The sequence below is a fragment of the Myotis yumanensis genome, unplaced genomic scaffold, assembly GCF_028538775.1.
Source record: "Myotis yumanensis isolate MYYU_CA2020_CCGP unplaced genomic scaffold, mMyoYum1.0.hap1 SCAF_8, whole genome shotgun sequence".
NCBI classification, from domain to species: Eukaryota; Metazoa; Chordata; class Mammalia; order Chiroptera; family Vespertilionidae; genus Myotis; species Myotis yumanensis.
Window position 1 is genome coordinate 10604537 of NW_027223759.1, and position 17998 is coordinate 10622534.

Consider the following 17998-nt stretch of genomic DNA (forward strand, 5'->3'; position numbering starts at 1 on the left):
TAAAAATATATTTAAAAAATAAGGCCAGTGAATTCAAAAAACAACAACAACACACCCTTTGCCTGCTGTGCAGCTGTTCACCTGCAGTAACAGCTGTTCATCTGTTGGGTCCGTTACCCTAACCCACCACTCTGAGAAGATAAGGCAAACTCAGTATGGAACCTTGCAAGTGAACTATATTGATGTGGGCAGCTTGACTCTGGTGTACTTACCCCATGTAGCTTCCCCATACTTAAAGGCAGCCTCACATGAAATCTCTATATTGCACTGTAATCTGAAAGTCTTAATTTCTCCAGTTTTTGTTAGTTACTCTCCCTTAATCTCCAAATTAAAATATGTATAAGAAATTACACGAAGAAAACTCCTGTAATTCAATTTAATTTCATTATTCTAAAACCAAAGTTACATAATTTCTACTTATCCAACTTGCATTATATTTTATTAAAAGTATCTTCAGACAGATCATTTCATATTCATATAAAAATTATACACAGTAAAAACTATTTGTCAAATCAAGTCTTGAATTTTACCTGTAAAGGGGTTTCTTTTGAAAGTTATCTTTTGTAGCCAGGATTTCTACAAAAATTCACTTTCCCCTGATTGACTTGTATAGATCTAAATAGTACTATATGCAGTTGTATCCACTAAGTATTTCACTTTGTTTGGTTTTGCTGCTATTTGTATTTATTTTAAGATGTAGATAAAGCAAAAGTAGTCCTCTGTTTTGGATTAGTTTATTACATTGCTAATTAGCTTTTCCAACAAACTTTGCAAACTGTGTACTAACTATTCAGACTCTAAACTGATGAAAGAGCATATAGAAGAGGAGTAAATGTTCTCTGGTATACAGACTATCATGTCCTCTACAAATAAAGATGGTTAAACTTCTTGGTTTATAATCTTACTAGAGGCCTGGTACACAAAAATTTGTGCACTTGGGGGGGGGGCTCCCTCAGCTCGGCCTGTGCCCTCTCGCAGTCTGGGACCCCTCAGGGGATGACCACTTGCTGGCTTAGGCCTGCTCCCCAGGGGATTGGGCCTAAGATGGCAATCAGACATCCCTCTGGCAGCCCAGCAGCCCTCACGGGATGTCCACTTGCCAGCGGGGAGCAGGCCTAAACTTCAGTTGGACATTCTTAGCGCTGCTTAGGAGGCAGGAGAGGCTCCCACCACCACCGCTGTACTGGCAGCCATCAGCCTGGCTTGTGGCTGGGCAGAGCTCCCCATGTGAGAGCGCACTGACCACCAGAGGGCAGCTCCTGCATTGAGCGTCTGCCCCCTGGTGGTCAGTGTGTGTCATAGTGACCAGTCATTCCCAGTCTTTCTGGTGTTAGGGTCAGTTTGCATATTACCCTTTTACTATATGGTATAGAGGCCTGGTGCATGGGTGGGGGCCAGCTGGTTTGCCCTGAAGGGTGTCCTGGATCAGGGTGGGGGTCCCGCTTGGGTGCCTGGCCAGCCTGGATGAGGGGCTGATGGGTGTTTTCAGCTAGTCACACCCCCTTCAGGGTGGAGGTCCCCACTGGGGTGCCTGGCCAGTCTGGGTGTGGGGCTGAGGGCCTTTTTCAGGCTGGTGGGTGACTGAAGCTCCCAACCTCTCCTTTTTTTCTTTCTCTTTTTTATTCTTGGATTTATTTACCTTCTATGGCTGTCACTGGAGCTGAGAGCCAGCTCCAGCTCCAGCTCTGAGGCCCGGCTCCAGCTTGAGGCCTCGGCTGCTGAAAGCAGGTATCTGGGGTTTGTTTGGCTTCTATAATTGAAACACTGTTGCTTTCAGAACTGTTGTTTTCAGGCTCAGAGCTGGGACAGGGCAGGCGGGGAACCTTGGCTTCCTCCATCACTGGAGCAAGCAAACCTCCTGTTCACTTCAGCTGCGTGGCTGCCGGCCGCCTTCTTGGTTGGCAGTTAATTTGCATATCGCCCTGATTAGCCAATGGGAAGCGTATGGGAGGTATGGTTAATTACCCTATTTGTCTTTTATTAGATAGAATGGCTTTGATGTCTTATTTTGTCATATTAATTCTTAATAAGTTGGGACATTCACTACATTGATGATTACAAATGGCCTTAGGAGAGACGCCAAAAGTGTCACCATTTACTAGGATGTTAGCTGTTTTGGTTTTTCCCCTCATTATGAAATTGAGAAGGTGCCCTTTCATTCCTAGTTCACTGGAAGTTTTGGACATGAGAAGGTGCTCAATGTTTCAAATGTTTTATTTCCACCCATTGAGATAAAACATGATTATTCCCCTCTGTTCAGTCACCATGGAGAATTATAATGATTGATTTTTAAATTTAAAAAAATCTTCCTCATGTGGGATAAACCCAAATAGTCATTATATATTAACGTCTTTATACAGTGCTAGATTCTATTACATTTTGCTAGGAATTTTGTATCTATGTTTATAAGAAATATTGGTGTATAGTTTGATTTTCTTGCAATTATCTTGTAAGTTTTTAATGATAGAAATATGCTTACCTCATAAAGTAAATTAGGAATGCCTTTTTCATTTTCTGAAAGGTTTTACTATACGGCTGGTATTCCTTCTTCTTTAAATGTTTGGATTCAACAATCTTTCTGAACCACAGGTTTTCTTTGTGGGAGAGTTTTAATAACAAATTATTTTAATATTTATTATTATTTAGGTTTGTCCACTATATTTTATATATAATATTTAATAATTATATTACATATTTTATTAATACCAACCTAATCAGATGTTATCTCCTTAGCTCAGTTAAAACTGTTTTTTAAGCACTTTTTAAAATCAATTAAATATTTATTATTGAAAGTATTCCATATATCCCACATTTCCCCACAGTGACCCCTTCTAGACCGTGCCTGCACCGCCCCCCCAACCACCCCATCCAGGCCTGCATCACCCCATTGTCTGTGTCCACAGGTTTTGCATATATGCATACAAGTTCTTTGGTTGATCTTTTCCTCTGAATTCTGCAGTCTATTCTATGCTTCTGTATCTCTGGGTCTATTTTGTTCATCAATTTATTTTGTTCATTAGATTCCACACATGAGTGAGATCATGTGATACTTGTCTTTCCCAGCAGCAGTGCACTAGGGTTCCCTTTCCCCCACATCCTCTCCAGCACTTGCCATACTTTTTATAATATCAATCCAGATAAATGATTTGATATGAATGTATTTTTGCAATTCCTTTTTTAAAATCCTCACCTGAGGACATATTTATATTGATTCTACAGAGAGAGACATTGATTGCTGCCTCCTGCATTGGCCCTGACTGGGTTTGAACTCACAACCTCAGTATGTGCCGTCTGTGATGGAACAGGAAAACTTTCGGTGTATGTGAAAGTGCTCCAAGCAGCTGAGCCATCTGACCAGGGCCTTTGTAATTCTTGTCTCATATTTTATTTGGAGTATTTTGTCAAGAAACCAAGTCCTATCCATAATTATATCATCAGTTATTTCTCTTCAAAAGTAATAACTGTGGCCCTGGCCAGTTTTTCTCAGCGGTTGGAGCATCATCCCATACACCAAAAAGGTGGTGGTTCAGTTCTGGTCAGGGCTCATGCAGGTTGCAGTTCAGGCCCTGATCAGGATGCAAGGCAACTAATCAGTGTTCTTTTATCACATCGATGTTTCTCTCTCTTTCTCTTTCTCCTCCTCCTCCTCCTCCTCCTCCTCCTCCTCCTCCTCCTCCTCCTCCTCCTCCTCCTCCTTCTTCTTCTTCTTCTTCTTCTTTTTCTTCTTCTTCTTCTCTCTCTCTCTCTCTCTCTCTCTCTCTCTCTCTCTCTCCTTTCCTATCTAAAGTAAAAAAATATAGATTTAAAAAAGAAAACTAGCCTTACCCAGTTTGGTTCAGTTGATAGATCATAGGCCTGTGGACTGAAGGGTCCTGGGTTCAATTCTGGTTAAGGGCACATACCTTGGTTGCAGGCTCCTCTCCTGCCCTGGTCATGGTCAGGGCTCGTGCATTCAGGAGGCAACCAGTCGGTGTTTTCTCTCATATTGATGTTCCTCCCTGTCTTTTTCTCTCTCTTCCACTCTCTCTCTAAAAGTCAATGTAAATATATCCTCAAATGAGGATTAAAATAAGAAAAAGAAAAACATACCCTCAGATAGTAAAAATACAGTAGTGTGTCCTCTTAACAGTAGCATATCCAAATACATTTGTGGGCCTAAAAGTACTGAATGAGTTAAGGTTCTATTTTATTCAAGAGACAACTTAAATGATGTAAGTTTTAAATTTAATAATATGTTTCATGTAACCCAATGTACCAGACATATGTCATTTCAACATGTAGTCAATGTAAAACGTTATTCATGAGGTATTTTGCATTCCTTTTAGGTACCAGGTTGCCAGAATCCACTGTATATTTCACTCTGATGACACATCTCAATTCTGACTGGCCACATTTCCAGTGTTCAGGAGCCACATGGGGTTCATGACTTTTCTGGTGGACAGAGCAGATCTAGACCATTCCAGGCGAGGCGTGGGACTAGTATCTCTATATGTCCCACACAGAGAGGGGGCCTTGCCATCTATTGAACTCTTACTGTGTGCCAGGCACTGGGATTTATCTCATTAAGTCCCAACCACTGGGTGGTAGGGGGTGTTCAACCCATCTCATAGCTGAGACAACTGAGGCTCAGAGGGCTGAAGACACACAGTGGCTGGAAACCAATGTCCGCTGCCCCAGGCCTCTGCTGCCAGAGCCCTCAGGGGGAGGCCGAGGCCAGGAGAGGACCAGCAAGGTGGCAGCTGGAGCGGGGACTGTCTTCATGAGCCCACTCCCTCATGTAATGACTATATTCTTAAATTATTACATTTGTCAGAGCTGATCATGGCAGTATTCACTGTTCATCGATAAAATCTGCCACCCAAACCCAAAGCATTGTTACTTGACACTCCTTTCTTTTGCACCCACTCCCAAGGCCTGTTTCTTCATTCTTTACACCCAGCTCAGGTGTGACTTCCTTTGGAAGGCTGCTTCTCCCCAAACTCTCCCTCCTCCTTTGTGCACTGGTTGTCACTCCCTGTGCTCCTTGTAAGCCTTTTACAAGCCATTTTATCACATCTCTCAGCCCCTCTTGCAGGAGCTCTTTACCTGTTTTGTGCTATGGACCCTTTTGGCAGCCTGGGAAAGCTTATGGTGCACCGGGCTCACCAGGGAACTGACAGCAGCAAGGTGAATGGTGTCCTCCCGGCGTTCTGAAATACAGATTTTGAATCGTGTGTCTAATCCCGCTTTGGTCCATAGCGTTTGAAGCTTTTGACATAGCTTGAATTTTGTATTCCCTATATGAGTCTGTTATCTGCTTTTAAAAAATAATAATAAAGGAATGTATTTCCGCTGTTCTGTGACTTAAATGCATTGGGTTGTCTGTTCTATATCTAGGCCAAAACAACTTCATGAAATCCCAGCCTTTTACTGTCCTGACAAAAACAAGGTGAATTTCATTCCTAAAAGCGGCTCTGCTTTCTTCCTTGTCAGCATCCTCAAGCCACTCCTTCCTACGCTAGATCTTACCCTCAAGGGCTCTCGCCACAGCCTGACAGTCACATGATCTGCCTTTACCACAGGTATCATGCTACCTTTCATCATCACTGTATCACAGTCCCAGAGATCCTAAATGACAGTGCATGGATTTCCTCCTATGCTTTTGTGATGTTGTTGTCTTGTGGACTTGGTCCGGGTTGGTAGTTTGCCAGGAGCCTAATCCATTGAATAGCAATCCTTAGTCACAGAATCTTGGGACTGACATTTTCTTTATGTAGTTGGCACTGAGATGTTACCTACAGGTTTGCTAGTTGTGTGTCCAACATTCCACACAGTGGGGAGTACAGGCAAAGGAGAGCTTTTGGGCATAAGCAACAGGAACCTTTGAAAAATCCATCCTTTTTTGATTTAGGCTCATCCTAATACAGTTACTGCCAATGTCACGTGTCAGCAGTATTTCATGTCTGGGAATGTGGTAGTAAAAAGAGGAGCAGCCCTTTTAAAAAGTGAGTTCCAGCAAACTGTGTTGGTAACAAGCATCCCTCCGAGGTCTTCATATACTACCTTAGGATGCAATGATTTCATGTTCTCATACATATTAAAGGGAGAAAAAATTTAAATATTTGTAAAGGGGATACAGTTTAGAGGGTTACTATGTCAGTTTATCCAGACATATCCCGACAAGGAAAACCTTCTGGTAGAAATACATATTCTGAAAGGACTTCTTATACTCATGCAACTTTAAAATATCTAATGAAAAGCATGCCCTGTTAAAGTTAAAATGGAGATGTATTTAGGGAAGTTAGATAAATTCAAACATAAGTCTGTCAGGTTAGTTGGTGAGTCCATTGAATTTTGGTACCTTTTTTGTTCAAAACTAATTTACCTGGAATTAGCACATGTGGCTTCTAAATCAGTAACAGCCCAGTTATTCGGATTCTAAATGTTCTGGTTGGTTTACTGGGAACTTTGATTCTTTGCCTTTGACTTTACCATTGCACCACAGAGAACTGCTCTGTCAGCAGTACAGGAAAGGTAAAACTGGAGTCAGGTGAGTTAGTGTAAAAGGCAGGAAGAAGAAGTTAAAGACAAGGTTAAAACACACATGCCTGTTTTTGGATGACTTGCGTTCTGTTAAATCCATGTTCTTATCTTTGTCCCACACTTAACTTTCTTGTGTCTCCATCCCTACAAGTTACAAGGGTATTTTACAGCTAGAATGCCACTTGGTAAAGTTTTTCCTTTTACTCTGTTTTGCATGTTGGTCTAATTCACATTTTTCTGTAGAGTTTCATATATCTTTAATCTAAAGTAATTTAAATAGGAATGGGATAACTTTATTACTTACATATTCTTATTAATGGAACTTGTACTGTCTGGTTGTAAGGAGAATGTGAATTTGTAGGTAAATGAATTGTATGGCAACCAAGCATATCCCATCGATTTGGGAGAGATAAAACCTGAGATCTGAAGGAGAAGAAAAAAAGGTGCGAGGTACAAACAACTTTAACTGCCAGCGCCAAAGGGCTAATTTTAAACATAGGAGTTTTATCGCAGTCTTGAAAAACTACCAAGGTCCATTCCACTTTATTTAACTCTTAGTTCTCAAGGGGTTGATTTTTTTTAATGGGTCTCAATACTGTTTTCTAAAATAACATTCTATAATTGTTATTCTATAGAAAACTGTACAGGAAGTAAGTAAATTAGAATAACTTCAATGGCAATATAATTTAATTTTTTTTAAATTTTAAATAAGTTTATTTCCATTGCAGTAAAGAAATAGGTGGCATGTTTATTTTGGCAAAAGGACCTATTCTCTGGTTATTTACTTTATCAGTCTTAAGTTATTTTTTTTTACCCTTAAAAAATTTGTTGTGCTGAAGCCGGTTTGGCTCAGTGGATAGAGCGTCGGCCTGCGGACTGAAAGGTCCCAGGTTCGATTCCGGTCAAGGGCATGTACCTGGGTTGCGGGCACATCCCCAGTGGAGGATGTGCAGGAGGCAGCTGATCGATGTTTCTAACTATCTCTCTCTCTCCCTTCCTCTCTGTAAAAAATCAATAAAATAAAAAAAAAAATTTGTTGTGATAAAAACATGTAAATTTACTGGTTTTGATCATGTCTGAGTCTGTTGCTTGTGTGATTTTTGTGAGCAGTTATGTTTTTAAAAATATCTGTTTTTCCTTTTTGGCTAATACTGTGAGCATGGATGCCAAAATTATTTTTGCTTTAGATTCTTCATGTTGTTTAAAATGTTTCTTACACTTATGACAAGCCAAATCTGCCTTATACAAGGTGTTATTGCTGCCTGTGGAATAACTGACAACAAGACAGGCTTTTTCTTTTCAATGGTTGGCTTTTACTCAAAGGAATTCAAAAATGGCAGAATTTGTAGCCTGGGGTATGTCCGAGATTGGGACTGGTTTGTCAAGATTTTCTTTTTTTAAAGGAAATAACAAGAAAATTGCCACTACTGCATTTACTGTACTATTCTAAACTTTAAGATTCATTCCTTGATGCTTGGGCCAGTGAAGTGAACCGAATCAGTGAAAGTGCTGAATTTTCCTCTGCACTTTTATGAATATTGCCTCAATTTTTCTTTTCTTTAACTTAGAGCGTGAATTAACTTATAAATAGCATATTTTTCCCCCAAATTGATAGAAAAATGTGTTTGTGTTAAGTAGCAGGATATATAATATGGTCACTTGTTACTTCCTTGTTTTCTCCTTCCTTGTTCTAGAACCTCAGGTACCTGATCTTAGTGGTAAATGCTAAGCAAACTTAACACAGGCTTTTATTAAAAGTATATTACATATAGTTGTGCACTTTGTAAATGATACAAATTTTAAAAAGACATAGACTTTGCTCTTAGACTTAAGAATCAGAAGTTTAAAGGGGGCCTATATGACTGCTACAAAGGATAAAAAGTGAGAAGTAGATTCAGCAAAGTCCACTGAAAAGCGTGGTGGGAGTTGAGACGCTGCTTCCACTTGTGAATCAGGGAAGGCGCCCATAAAGAGGTGACATCTGAAATGGCCAGAGATTCATCAATTTTCCAATATGTAAAATTGATAGGATCTCATTTCACTAAGAGTTAAAAAAGGACTTTTTATCTCTGAACCAGATCAGAAGCAAGTCCTGCAAAATTACCTTTAGCTCATATTAATAACTAACCATTAAACTCACAAATAACATATAAGCAACCGAAGTTGTACATGGAGAGCTGAACGGACATTATCGCCATGCTGTGTTTAAATGTGTCTGGAATCCCAGGGCTGCTGGAATCTCATTCCAAAGGAAGAAGCCGGGCCAGTGGCTCATAATGTGACCTAATCAGAACAGAGATGAAAGTTACTCTGCATGAGGTGGAGGTGAGAATTGAAGATAAAAGGGAAGGGACTGAGGAAAGAAGAACTAAGGAGAGAGAAAAGAAAGGTGGGAAGACAAGTAGGGAGAGGATGAAAGAACAGGAAAGTTGGGCACAAGGAGAAACCAAGATGGCAGCATAAGTAAACACCTGAAATTGCTGCCTCGCACAACCACTTCAAAAATACAACTAAAAAAGAGAGAAACCTAGATGGCGGCATAGGTAAACACTGGAAATAGCTGCCTCATACAACCACTTCAAAAATACAAATAAAGATAAAACGGACATCATCCAGAACCACAGGAAGGCTGGCTGAGTGGATATTCGACAACTAGAAGGAAAGAGAAAAGCACACTGAGACTCAGAGGAGGTGCGGAAGTAAAGTGCAGAGGTACGTAGGCGCACGAGGAAAGGGCTGGCAACTGAGGAAACGGTTCTTTTTCAATCAGGAGGGAGTCACAAGCTCCCGACTGCTCTGAACTCCAGTTCCAGGAAGCCTCTGGGGACCCAGACTCATATGGGGAGAAACTGGACTGTCTGGCATCAGGTGGAACTCGAGGCGGCTTTCTTTCAGAGGTGCTTGCAGCGATTACCACGGGACATTGAGAACTGGGCCTCTTAGGGCAGGGCTGAGGATCTGCCATAGCTGTTTGCTCTGCCCTGTTGATTCCCTGAGACCCCACCCCACCCAAGCTGTGGGCAGAGGCTTTTGCATATGAAAGGCCTGGCCCTTTGCAATCTGAAAATTACCTAACGAACTGGAGCTGGGTCAGAGAGACCCAGAACTTCTAAAAGAAGGCCCAAGACCCTACAGCAGCTTGCATTGCTTCACAGATGGGCCTCATCTGGGCACCTCCAAACCCCAAACAAGGAAGGGGAATCTGCTGATCTCTTCGTAGCTCCTGCTGGGTAGCCTCAGGCAGAGGATAAATTAGCACCTCCTTAGATCCAAGAGCCAGTGTACCCAGTGGTCAGAGTGGGACCATCCAGATTACAACTCCTCAGATTCATAAGGGACACACTCAAGGGGCAGATTCAGTGAGCACCAAAGCCCCACTGAAGCAAGTCTTGCCCCAGAAGGGTGTCTTCAGCACAGAAGTTCTCCCACTGTAGACACAGCTGATTCTAAAGGCCAAATGACCTGGAGGTCAATTCCTCCCAGTGATACCTACAACAATCAAGGCTTAACCACAACAAGACTGTGCACAAAGCCCACTTAGGTGTGCACCAATAGTGTCTACCTCAGGTAATTGGGGAGGCTAAGCCACTGGGCCCTATAGGACACCTAGCACACAAAGCCACTCTACCAACACAGGGAAGCATAAAAAATGCGGAGACAAAGAAACAGGAAACAAATGACATAAATGGAGGAAAGCAAATTACTGGATATAGAGTTCAAAACCACAGTTTTAAGGTTTTTCAAGAATTTTCTAGAAAATGCTGATAAATTTAGTGAGACCCTCAAGAAATCTCATAAGACCCTCGAAGATATGAAAAAGGACCAACTAGAAATTAAGCATACACTGACTGAAATAAAGAATATTATACAGAGTTCCAACAGCAGACTAGATGATCACAAGAATCAAGTCAAAGATTTGAAATATGAAGAAGCAAAAAACAACCAACCAGAAAAGCAAAATGAAAAAAGAATCCGAAAATACCAAGATAGTGTAAGGAGCCTCTGGGACAACTTCAAGCATACCAACATCAGAATTATAGGGGTACCAGAAGAAGAGAGAGGGCAAGATATTGAAAACCTATTTGAAGAAATAATGACAGAATACTTCCCCTACCTGGTGAAAGAAATAGACTTACAAGTCTAGGAAGTGCAGAGAACCCCAAACCAAAGGAATCCAAGGAGGACCACACCAAGACACATCATAATTAAAATGCCAAGAGCAAAAGACAAGGAGAGAATCTTAAAAGTAGCAAGCGAAAAAAAAGTCAGTTACCTACAAGGGAGTACCCATACGACTATCAGCTGATTTCTCAACAGAAACTATACAGGCCAGAAGGGAGTGGCAAGAAATATTCAAAGTGATAAATAGCAAGAACCTACAACCAAGATTACTTTACCAGCAAAGCTATCATTCAGAATTGAAGGTCAGATACAGAGCTTCACAGATAAGGAAAAGCTAAAGGAGTTCATCACCACCAAACCAGTATTATATGAAATGCTGAAAGGTATTCTTTAAGAAGAGAAAGAAGAAGAAAAAGGTAAAGATAAAAATTATGAACAACAAATACATATCTATCAACATGTGAATTTAAAAATCAAGTGAATAAAAAATCTGATGAACAGAATAAACTGGTGAATATAATTGAATCAGGGGCATAGAAAGGGAGTGGGCTGACAATTCTCAGGCGAAAGGAGTGTGGGGAGTGGGGGAAAAGACTGGACAAAAATTGTACACCTATGGATGAGGACAGTGGGGGGGGGGGGGTGTGAGGGCAGAGGGTGGGGTGGAAACCAGGTGTAGCGGAGCTAAGGGGGAAAAAAGAGGAACAACTGTAATAATCTGAGCAATATAGATGGAAAAAAAAAGAAAGGAATTAAAAGATGGAAAAAAAAAAAAGATGGGCAGGAAATACTCACCAGCGCTTCCTAAGCCAAAATGCAAGAGCTGTCAGAAGCACCACGGACACCATCACTGCCAAGATGATCCAGCCCACGGAGTTATGAGGATGTTCTGTGGGTTTGGGTGCACACAAGGTGTCATTTCAATCCCACCCCATTTACTGCCTTTCCCTGGTCTGCCTTTTTTATTTGAGTGTTCGCCTCACTAATCTTTGTTCTTGTTTCCTCTCCTCCCTCTTCAGAGTTGAATCTTTGATCTAACCCTCAACATCTTCCTACTTCTGCAGGTCTCTCAATTTCAGTTCTTCTATTTGTTGAATTAGTTTCATTCTTTTGGTTCTGGAGTCCATAAATCCCAAATTTTTCTCTGGGGTCTCCTGCTCTGCTGTGGGACCATCTACTCGCATTCCCAATGTGGGCCCCAGTATTTCTTACCCAAATAGAGGAGGATGTCCTGGCCTCCTAGGCTGCTATGTCTCACTCGGCAATACAGGCCAGATGTCTCAGTGGCTTCCACCTCCAGGAAAACCTGAAGGTACCATGTGCCATCAGCATTGGGCAGGATATCACTTTGTTGAGTGCCCTGTTGTACCTGTTCACCTCGCATCCACTTTACCCAAATTGGCTTTGGATGGAAGCCAGAGACATGGCAAACCAGCATCTGACGGTCAGGACCAGGATTAGAGTCAGTGGACAGCCAGGCCTCTGGTTTTACTGCAGGGAACAGGAGAGATACTGAGATAAGGACTCTAACACAGACTTGGAGGTTCATATCTTCACATCAGCTTAGACAGACACATCTATCCCAAGCTGGGAATTCATCACGCATTATCCTTCTCCCTCTTGACTCCTTATCTTTAATTTAGAGGGAAGGTGGGAAGGTATAATTTTAGAAAATTCTTGGAGGAAGGATATGGGACTGACCTTGTCTCTGGAGATCGGCCTTCCCTGCATCAAGAATACTCAAGAGGAAACGTGGGCAGGTGTCACTGAGAAGCCTCTGTACTGTTTCCTTCATGGCATGATTCTGATTGAATAGTCTGCTCATATCCTGAGCTCTTGTTCCACCCTTTGCAGATGGTAGCCATGAATTGTTTTGGAAGTACAAGAGATCGGATCCTTGATAAGCGAATTGGTGGAAGCCTACAATGGCTCCCCCACGGTTCAGCTCACAGCCCAATGTTACCTGAATCTCATAGGGATCTAGGAAAGATGGATTGTAAATTAGAGGAAAGAGGGAATAAAAAGATGAAATTAGTGGAAGCAAAAAAAAGGAAATAAAAGAAGATTGGGGGTTTTGTGATCATGAAACAATGTCTTGTTTGATCAGAAATTTAGAAAAAGTGTAATTGGTGGTAGTTGAAGATGGAAGAAATAATGACTTTTTTTGGAAATTGAAGTGAGCAAATTGTTGAAAGATGGTGACATAAATGGTGAGAGCAAGAGAATAAGGAAGCACTTAGTGTGAAAGAGTTGTGCTTATAATAACCCAGGGTGAATGAAATGCAATAGGTTACAATACACGTACAGACAGAGAATGCTGAAGAGATCGAGTGTGGGGGAAATTGGAATAAGGAACTCATTGAGACACACACCCCTCACCCAGCATATTGCACCTCCCCATTTTGGGAATTGAACTTACATTTAAGCTGCCATTGACTGGCATATCGGTGAATTACTTGAGGCATTACAATAGAGAACCCACGGAAGAATTCTTCCAGTTTCTTTATCTCTTCCTTCCTCAAATTGCCCTTGGACCAAGGACGCAGGAAAATAATTCTGCCAGAGTTGGTGTCCCAGCCATGAGTCTGCAAGTCATCCAACCAAGCAGAGTTCTGAATTTTCACCCAGGAATCATTGTAGAAGGATGCGGTGTGGATCATTTTGAAGGAGATCTTCTCCTGGAAGGCTGTGGCAAAAGAACAAACAGAATGAGAAGAGCCCTCACCAGTTTGGCTCAGTGGATAGAGCATTGGCGTGCGGAGTGAAGGGTCCCAGGTTCGATTCTGATCAAGGAGATGTACCTTGGTTGCGGCACATCCCCAGTAGTGGTGTGCAGGAGGCAACTGATCCATGTTTATCTCTCATCAATGTTTCTAACTCTCTATCCCTCTCCCTTCCTTTCTGTAAAAAAATCAATGAAATATTTTTTTTTAAAAAATGAGGAGAAGAAAAGGCATCGGGAAGAATAGAGAATGAAGAAAGGTGCCAGGAAGGAAACACTCAGAATCTAGAGATTAGGGACAGTGGCTACCTCAGCAGACATTCAGCTGCCCAGGGCCCAAGCTTTACAAACAACCTTCAGAAGGGCACAGGGTCCCAGAGTACGGGACACTGAGAACTATGCTGACATTCTCCTCTCCAGGTATGTTCTGGGGACACCACACCACACAGAAACACACACACACACACACACACACCCCTTTTGCACTCAACAGAGGATTGGCCAGAGTTCTTACCATCTTCATTGTCATCAGTTTCGAGGAGAACAGCTAGCAATAAAATTTGCAGAAACAGCATTTCATCTACAGATGTTACTTCTTTCTCAAGAAACTTTGTCTTTAGTTTCTGTTTTAAATAAATCTACTCTACAATACCTCTATTCTGACTTCCTTCTTCTACCAACAAACCACCACCAAAAAAAAAAAAGAAAGAAAGAAAAAAAAGAGGGCTATTTCCCTAAACTCTAGGCACTGATTCAGCCTCTCATTTCCCTTCCACTTCTGACTTTCAACTTCTCCCCTTGCTACCAGCCTTCATTGTGTTCATCTTTCTCTAATTCAGCCTCTATGGACTATGTCTTATGCGCTATTGAAAAGTCAGTTTACCTCTGGGTATATTTCCTTCTCACTCAGACAATGAAAGCATAAAACCAATTGGCTTTCCAATTCCTACCTGATGTTCTGTTGTCCCTGCTCTTCTCTGTCACTCTGTCCTTCTCTGGCCAAATTTAAATTTTCTTCAAGTACTCTTCTATCTGAGCCCCACCCCACCTCATTAATATCTCTGACATCTCATTGGTTTTTTTTCAATTTGATTTTCAGAATCTCCTGACTGCCCTGTGTAACAGTATAAACTACTACTCCATTATCCTTAGGGAAGAACCAGTAGCCATCACAGAGACCACAGGAACCTGGAAACATAAAGAAAAATCTCCTCTGACTTGCATTGATATATACCCAAAAGAAATTTTACCCAAATGTCACTTAGCACCTGCCTAGATACAAGGACCTTGCAACACTCTTGAATGTATAGTGGTCTACAGGCACTTTATTCAAGGAGATCTTATTCAACTTTGGAAGAAAACACATAAACTTAGGACTATACTCCTTGGTGTGGGGGGTTTTATTATAATGTATAAACTGGACAAAAACAAGTCTTCTTGAAACAAAGTCCCAACCCTTAACTGATGTTGCCCACTCAGAATCTTGGCCTCAGTGTGTTAGGTCTGTATACCTCTGTTGTACTGGGTCCCCAGTTCAATGGAATCCCTGGCAAGGTGCTCAATGAATAAGTTTGAATGATTGAATAATTTGGTTCAGGCATCCAATTATTTTTTTTTATTAGATTTTTAGCATAGTTGTTTAAAGGATCAGAAATCATTATTTGTATTTCTACTTGGTGAAATGAGAATCTTATATAGTTTTATTTATGATAAAAATATATGCTGATAAGCATGAAGTTTACACAGAGGTTATGCTGTAAATCTCCTATTATAATTTTTAAGAAACAGTGATAATTTGTGGGAAACTAAATTAATAGGATATTCTGGAGTTCTTGATCCTAGATTTCCTTCTCATTGGCCCTGCTTGGATGTTCCATGCTTGTTTTATCATAAGTTGGTCTTTGCTGGCCGTGCTGACCCTCATTTTTATAATGTTTAAAGGGCTCTCAAAATGTTGTTTTCCGCCGAAACCGGTTTGGCTCAGTGGATAGAGCGTCAGCCTGTGGACTCAAGGGTCCTGGGTTCGATTCCGGTCAAGGGCATGTGCCTGGGTTGCGGGCACATCCCCAGTGGGAGTTGTGCAGGAGGCAGCTGGTCGATGTTTCTCTCTCATCGATGTTTCTAACTCTCTATCTCTCTCCCTTCCTCTCTGTAAAAAATCAATAAAATATATTTTTAAAAAAATGTTGTTTTCCTTTGTAACTCCTAGATAAATGAGCTCTGGCTGTTATTTTGTTATTTATTTATGTACAAGGAAACAGAAATTATCCAAGGCTAATTCTTAAAATATATTGGAAAAAAGTTAAGATTATCTTAACCTAAAATTAAAAAGTCACAATGCGAGGCAATAAGGGTTTATTTGGGATCAAAATATTGTAATTTGGAAGCACAGATTCAAGCAGAAACCCACCTAGTGTTTTGATTACAGGGTGAGAGCAAAGGAATTTTAGGAGAAAAGAATGGGATAATTGTATGAATACAAAAAAGGTTTCTATTGGTGCTAACAAGCTGATAAGCTAAATTACTCTATGGCTATTGTAGGGGTTCAGAACAGGCCTCCCCAGAATGTGCCATGGTAGCATTTGTATTATTTTGAGCCTTAGCATTGGAATTATGTTGAGCCAAAGACAATTAAGACCCTGCAGGCTTATAAGAAACTTTTACTTCCCCCTTAAAGAATTTAAATTAGGGGACTTGCCCATAATAAGCTTTCAGCAGAAACATTTTTTAACCAATCTACATGGCAGGGCAGACTACTAGTTATTGAACATCTCTTATTACCAACCTTTTGAAGCCCCAACCATTCCTACCTTATCTTTACCTCAGAATTGCCTCTCATACCTCAATTTAAAAAGTGCCATGTGGTAAATCTGACAAGTTCAGTGACAGAAAGTAGCCTCACAGGCTGACCTGTCATAACTTGCTAACCAGGCAGGTCACAATGGGCAGTCATGCTCCAGGTCTATAACAGGTGTATCTTTGCTTTAAGCAAGCTCTGTCCATTGTTCTTGTGCATCTAGGTGAACACACCTTTGAAATGTCAAAAGTAATCTTTTCCAGACCCCTCTCAGGTGTAACCACCTCAGGGGAGCACATACTCTTGTTAACTGTCCTGCCCCCCTTTTGGTGCCCAGGACTAACCTCCATGAACTGAGCCACACTGGCCCGGACAGGACGCCCTGTTTTCCCCTGTTTTCAGGACCTCCCTGGAAATCCCTCCTCTTGATCCACTGGTGCTTAGGCTACAAGCATGCTCATGTTCTAAGAGCTGTTACATGGTGCGCCTCAAACACCATCAGAGCTCTGGAATGTCTCTGTCCTCTAAAGTTCTCCTCAGAACCCTGACCGGAGCTCCCCTCCCACACAGTGTCACAGACTCATCTGAACTTTCACTCCCCAGCAGCAGTAACCTCAACTTCCCTGCTAGAGGAATCCACTGCCTCTTACCTGAACCCCCCCTCCCCAGCAACAGTAACCTCAACTTCCCTGCTAGAGAAACCCACTGCCTCTTACACTCATGTGCCTTTTACTGACCTTCTTTTCCCTCCCACTTGGCTTCAACCTTCTCTATCCTCTTTCTATGTGTATCTGATGTGAGTGCTTCTTGCCCTTCAAAGCAAGTCTCTTGACCTAACAGGATCTTAGGACTGAGAGTCAAGACACATTCCTGGATGAGACACCTGCTGGATGCAATGAATTGGAAAAAAACACATCAGCATTCTGGCCTCAGTTTTCTTATCTGCAGAATAGCTGGGTTGAAAGAAATAAATGTTTTCTAATCTTGTCACCTTTCCTTCTAGCATTCTGTGTGTCCTACTGGGCTCCCTTTTCTCCCCATCCATGAGCTCTTTCTTCTCATCTACTTTTTTCTCCTTTTTTAAACTTTATTTTTCAATTTCAGCTTTCATTCAGTATTATTTAGTACTAGAAGCCTGGTGCATGAAATTCATGCATGGGGGGGAGAGGTCTTTCAGCCCAGCCTGCACCCTCTCCAATCTGGGACCACTCGGGGGATGTCCAACTGTGGGTTGTGCACAGGGATCGGGCCTAAACCAACAGTCAGACATCCCTCTCACAATCTAGGACTGCTGACTCCCAATCGCTTGCCTGCCTATCTGCCTGATTGCTCCTAACTGCTTCTGCCAGCCAGCCTGATTACCCCTAACCACTCCCCTGTCATCCTGATAGATGCCAAACTGCTCTCCTGCCAGTCCGAATGCCCTGAATTGCCGTCCCCTGTTGGCAAAGTTGCCTCCAACTGCCCTCCCCTGCAGGCCTGGTTGCTCCTAACTGCCCTCTCCTGCTGGCCAAGACAGACACTTCTCATCACCACGCCCCAGCGGCCCAGAGCTCACAGACCTTACTTGCCCCTGTGCCTAGGTGGCCTGGGCCCACAGATCACGCCCACCATCATGCCCCAGACGACCCCAGCCCACAGACCACTCCTGCCGCACACCCCAGTGGCCAGGGCCCACAGATCGCTCCCGGGGCCCACAGATTGCTCCCACCATCATGCCCCAGAGGCCCAGAGCCCACAGACCCTGACCATCTGAGTGCCTCCGCGGCCAGGGGCCCACTGCTCAGTCCTCAGTCCTGTCCATGACGGCCCTAGCCTATTATTAGTATAGAGTA

General features: G+C 42.2%; 2 protein-coding genes across 3 annotated transcripts in view; one reads left to right on the forward strand and one right to left on the reverse strand.

The window, feature by feature from the left end:
- Positions 1-17998, forward strand: part of FAM117B (family with sequence similarity 117 member B) — a 298958-nt gene that overhangs the window by 209613 nt on the left and 71347 nt on the right. The window lies entirely within an intron of this gene.
- LOC139015512 (T-cell surface glycoprotein CD1a-like) lies at positions 7589-14074 on the reverse strand. Its single transcript, XM_070423281.1, has 6 exons — positions 13881-14074; positions 13064-13330; positions 12346-12624; positions 11857-12135; positions 11440-11533; positions 7589-8805 (listed from the first exon to the last, which is right to left on the reverse strand). Exons 1-6 carry the CDS (start codon positions 13939-13941, stop codon positions 8763-8765), a joined length of 1023 nt encoding a protein of 340 aa, XP_070279382.1. The 5' UTR covers positions 13942-14074; the 3' UTR covers positions 7589-8762.